We start from the raw sequence: 5,590 nt of genomic DNA, 5'->3' as shown, positions 1-5,590 counted from the left end.
GGCTACCCCTGTGGTAAATTTAAAATGTGCTCTATAAATAAAGTTGATTTGATTTGATTTGATTTGATTAATCATGATTAATCCAAATTCAAAAGCGTGATTAATCTGATTAAAATGTTTCATTCAACATCAATAAAAAAAACAATTAAATGAGTGGTATTTTTCTTTAGGAATGAAGTTGATTGAGAGATTTGAGCCAAAAAAAAAAAAAAAAAATCATGAAAAATGAAGGACTTTAATGTCCCGTTTGACTTAAGGGTATTGTGGAATAACTTCCAAAGTATCATACACCTGTAAAGGATTTACAGATTAACATTTTAAATTTAACAATGTATCATGTATAAAGGAGTAACAAAATCCAGAAAAAAAAAATACTGAAAAGACAAAAAGTCAGCCTTTGTCCCCTCAGAGTTAAATTGAGTACAGTATATTTTATGGCGCAATATTACCCACACTGTTTAATAAATATGTCAATCTGAGCACGCTCATCAATTCTAGAATTGGGCTTGTTCGTTGAAAATGAGGCGCGATTACAAGGAACTAGTCATGACACACTCTTTAGCAGTCAAGTATTGGGAAAGCCCAGGATATCTACACGGGGCATAAACATATATGAGTGCTGTGCTCAATCAATCATGGTGAGTGTGCACTTGAGGTCAATACTGTAAGACATTCCTATTCAGTGGGGGCCATGAGCATCCTGATTGGTGAGTAGTGACGTCATGCTGGTGCAATATGCTGCTCTCATCTCTCTCAACTCAAAAAAAGTCTTACAAAAGAGGGAAGCACGTTATTTAAGAGAATATCTGTACCTTTTTTTTGGTTAACAATACGTCCCCAAAGTCTTAATAGTCGATCTCCTTCACGTGATGTAAGATCAAGTTAAGTAGCTATTTCTGCCCGGAGGAGGGAGGCAGGTCCAGTCTAGACACAGTGGAGATTAGCTCAGCACTGTGCTGCATACCGTCGCTAATCCTCCCGTTTTCTCCCATCTTCCCGCAGTTTTTGCCTTCTCTTTCCTCTCCATGGCGAGCATTGTGGGAGCCGTGCCTGTACCGGAGCTGTGCGCCGACAAGTGCGCACTTGTTGACGAGCAGCAGTTTCAAGCTTTGGTCCGGTGGAGCCGCAGTTTAACGGAGAAGATCCTGCTGTCCGTGTCCTACATGCACACGTCCTGCATCCACATCGAGGTCAGCTTTTCTTCCTACTTTACGTATACTGTTGTTGTTCAAAGATTGTCTGATTGGTTTAGCACAGGATAATAGGGCTAAACAATAAGAATCGAGCGCAATCGATTAATCCAAGTGATGCCAGCAAACTACCACCATCAAAAATGACAGATAACAAATGTTTCAAAATAAAAGCATGTTGCTGTTACTTGTTTAAAATGATAAATGTGGCTTTTAAATGCAGTATTACCTCAATTTACGAGCGGAATCGGTTCTGTGACAGAGCTCTTAACTTAAAACACTCGTATCTTAAATCAACGTCTCTGACTGAAATCAATAGAAATTAATTTAATTGGTGCTTACCCCCAAAGGCAGCACCGTTTTAACTTGTAAAATGCCTTTAAAAAACTTTTAGATAATGAATATTGTATGAAAAAACTTAACAATGAAATGTAGTATAAATAACTACAGTAGTTTTACAAAGTGGGCAGCACAGTGACACAGGGGTTAGTGCATGTGCCTCACAATACAAAGGTCCTGGGTTCGATCCCAGGGCTCGGGGTATTTCTGTGTGGAGTTTGCATGTTCTTCCCGTGACTGCGTGGGTACTCGATCCGGCTTCCTCCCAAAAACATGCGCATATAGGTTGATTGGCAACACTAAATGGGCCCTAGTGTGTGAATGTGAGTGTGAATGTTGTCTGTCTATCTGTGTTGGCCCTGTGATGAGGTGGCGACTTGTCCAGGGTGTACCCCGACTTCCACCCGAATGCAGCTGAGATAGGCTCCAGCGATCCCGAAAGGGACAAGCGGTAGAAAATGGATGGATGGATGGATAGTTTTACAAAGTAATGTATTAATAATATACAACATTTACCTTGGAAAATAGACTGTATCGCTTTCCAGCTGATTATCCGTCAAACACACCATCAGCAGCTTTTCCATATTTTCATGAATACATGTTCGACGTTTACATATAATTTTAACATTCTTGGCTGGCTTGACACTCATTGTGCTTTAATAAGGTGCAGACTGGCAGGGGTACGCTCAATTTGCTTTACGCTCTGTCATGTTTTTGCTGATTTCATTTTTTAATTCAGTGAATATCATTCACTTGTTCTTCTCAGCACTGCCTTGTGCACTCATTTTCTTCCTTCCCACGTTTGGAAAAAAAAGTTACGTCCATCTCTAGCTATAAGCTAATGCTAGCCAGTAATGGTGGGGATTCTTGTACAGTCTCTCGAATTTTTGCTTGCAACTTAATTAGCCGAAAAGGCAGCTCTTCTCTCAAAACATTCTTACATTGGGGCACCTTTAAGTTGAGGTGCCACTGTAGTTATTTGCTTATTTTATACGCAGCTTGTGTCCAAGTATAAAATCATGTTGTAATATAAGCCGAGTGCGAGGTACAGCACAGCAGCAGCTCGAGAAAAAATATTTTAAATATAAGCTGTGGCAAAGACAATAGGAGTTATAACTCGATTTTTGTCAGCAATCCGTTGCAAAAGGTCCGACAAAAAAACTAATCGTACAAAACTTAAGTAACTTTTCCCATATGTAAATTTCATTAATTTATTCCAAACACCCAAAAATATGAACCCAGAGCTTATTTTGTAGAGCATTCTAGTTTTACATGCAGAAAACAATGCAACATACATATGAATGACGAATAATTAATTACTTTTACCTTATTGAAGACTTAAAGCAGAGAAAAAAGGTGAGAGCCACAAAGACACCAACTTAGTACTTAGTTTGTTCCTGAATTCAATAGTGTTTCTCACCTTTTTTTAGTCAAAGTGCTGGCACTTGCAACTTTCTTTGGCCCCATTGTGGCTTATTTTGCAGTCGTACTCAATAAAAAAGCACATTGACTGAGTTTATTCCCAATCAAAATCAAAAGGTTAATCTAACCTAAAACTCTGTTATATTAATTTGTATCAGCCTATAATTGAGTCATGAAGAAATCAATTATAATACCCATCCATCCATCCATTTCTACCGCTTGGCCCTTTTGGGGTCGCTGGAGCCAAATATTATATTTAAAATGTAGTAACCTTTTTCTAATAATTTTTCCTCACCTTCCAGTCTCTTCAGCTGAACTCCTCTGAAAACGCCAAGTTCAGCACATTAGCATCCAGCATCAACATTCCTGCTACTCCTGTGCTGAGGATCACGTCGGAAAAACTGGTGAGTGAGGAACATTTCTCATTATATGGGGACAATACTACAGAACTGAACATACTTTAGAGTAGTCAGTGTCCAGCTCGTATAGCAGTATAGATGTACTATCTATAGGAAGTGACTGCATACAGTACGCAGTCAGTATTGTCGAACTGCACGTCATAATTGTGTTTGCAAGCACCATTGTTATTTAGCATTGCTTTAAACCTCTTGAACATGACATCCTTGGTGGAGCTGGTAGATATGAGAAAGTGCCCTTACTCTTGAGGATGCCCCAATTTGTTTCCCTCAATGGACTGCAGCTCCCAAATGCTAGCAGCGTTCATGCAGCCCCAGGCTATGGCGATACCACCACATCGCTAGGGCTGCCAGCTGTTTGTAGGATCTGATTATTTGAGGAAGAAAATGTTCTCCATGTTGTGCAAGCTAGATCGCACGTCAGTCCTGTAAGCAGTGGACCTCTATTACACTAAATTAGGGGCTCTAAAACACTACACTACTAACCTGTGGTTAACAGAGTCCAAGACGGGACAGCAGACGACCCCCAGGGATGGTCTTTGACTTAAACATGTCTTGCATGTTTCTAGAGAAATGAGATAAAATGCTTGCATGAATGTAAAGACACTCCGGCATCATCATACATGGCTATAGAACTGGATGTGCTAAAACACCCTCGTCAACGTTATGCCTTGGAATATTTTCCATTCATCAAGATCATTGAATCGATCTTAAACGGACTGTTCAGGTGGTCTTTGAAGACTTATTACCCCTCAGGCCTTATCAGTGCATGCTCACGGACTTAGACATGACAGGTCAAGTCTGAGAGGACGTTGCTAGATCCAACATGTGTATCCTGTAAAAATGGGTACATGTACAGACAGGGAAGGTTTACATTTTTATAGAATTTAAACATGTGCTCCAGCACCATCCTCTCAGACTGATGAAGCCTGCTCCAAGTTTGGAGTTTTCAATTGGTTAGACTCTTTCACAGATAACCTGATAAACTTCAAAATGTTGACATATTTGATACTCTCCTTTGGTTAGTTAATTTATAAAACAACATAAGCTGTACATGGACTACTCTAAAGTACATTTTATATATATATATATATATATATATATATATATATATATATAAAATATTGTCCCTTAAACTGTAATAGAAATGTCATTGGAGTACTCACCTTGGTGAGGTACTGTACCAAATATGGTTCCTTGTTCTTAATGAACCTAACCTGACGTTCTTGCAGGAGAACAGCCTGAGGCACATGCACGAGGGTCTCCAGCTGCATCGAGCCTTGCTGAGCTGCGTCTCTCCTCGGCTAGAAAACACACAAACAGCGACGAACCTAATGGATGACGTCCGAGATCTTGCCATACAAGTTAACAAGGTGAAACAAACAACACCTATAGCGTACTGTGTCCGCTCTGCCTTGTTGCGTCTCTTTAATAGGCTTGTGTATGCTTCCCTTACAGATGCTTAAAATGCTCCTGACGGAGCACGCAATGCAGACATCACTACCCAGTGTGAAGTTACGCCTCCCTGGGGAATATGAGGTTCAGGTGGCCGCCCACCTGACGCTGGTGCAGCTCCAGTCTCTGAGTCAGGACATGGTCCGCTTCTTCAGGAATCTAGACCGGGGAAATGAGGAAACACATCTGCAATCGGACACATTTTAATCAACCCTGCTTTGTTTGTTTGGTAGAATTATTTATTGACTTGTTAATGATTTATTTTTCTATTTACATATTTATTTTTTGGATCAGTCCTTAATATTTATTTCAGGTGTTTATTTATATTTGACTGGCTGCCTTGTGTCTACATACCACAACACGCCTATCTCAAACAATAAGTTGTATTTATTATTTATATTAACAAAATACTAATACTTTATTAAGTATTACACTTTGATTTTAAATGGATTCTTTTTATACATTATAGAGTTGTCAAGTAAAATGATGGAATATATTTGTATGGATGCCAATATTTATGATCTGTCCTTCAATAAAAATGTTCTCCTTTCTATCAATGAACATCATTCATAAACATTCCAGCTCAGGTCAAACCGTGATTACTAACCAAACCAACGTATGAGCCTTACGACTACTGCTGAGAGGAAGTGACTACAGTACATGCGTCACTCCCAGGATGACCAAAGGCTCCCTCAGAGTCATGTGTTTGCCTCACTAACATGTGACGCTGCACCTGACTCTAGGATAATGCAAACAATGCGTAACATG

At 39.5% G+C, this 5,590-nt stretch overlaps 1 protein-coding gene across 2 annotated transcripts; it reads left to right on the top strand.

Moving 5' to 3' along the window:
• The first annotated feature begins 683 nt into the window (after positions 1 to 683).
• On the top strand, positions 684 to 5,373 carry LOC133610853 (uncharacterized). 2 transcript variants are annotated; one of them, XM_061967544.1, is made up of 5 exons: positions 684 to 707; positions 1,003 to 1,190; positions 3,254 to 3,355; positions 4,600 to 4,740; positions 4,826 to 5,373. In XM_061967544.1, exons 1-5 carry the CDS (start codon positions 692 to 694, stop codon positions 5,027 to 5,029), a joined length of 651 nt encoding a protein of 216 aa, XP_061823528.1. In that variant the 5' UTR covers positions 684 to 691; the 3' UTR covers positions 5,030 to 5,373. The 2 variants fall into 2 exon arrangements, with proteins under 2 accessions (XP_061823528.1, XP_061823529.1); XM_061967545.1 differs by lacking the exon at positions 684 to 707 and adding an exon at positions 759 to 881.
• Positions 5,374 to 5,590: the final 217 nt, after the last annotated feature.

The sequence above is a fragment of the Nerophis lumbriciformis genome, linkage group LG11 (genome assembly GCF_033978685.3).
Source record: "Nerophis lumbriciformis linkage group LG11, RoL_Nlum_v2.1, whole genome shotgun sequence".
NCBI classification, from domain to species: Eukaryota; Metazoa; Chordata; class Actinopteri; order Syngnathiformes; family Syngnathidae; genus Nerophis; species Nerophis lumbriciformis.
Note: the sequence above shows the minus strand (reverse complement) of the source record. Positions and strands in the feature narration are given on the sequence as shown.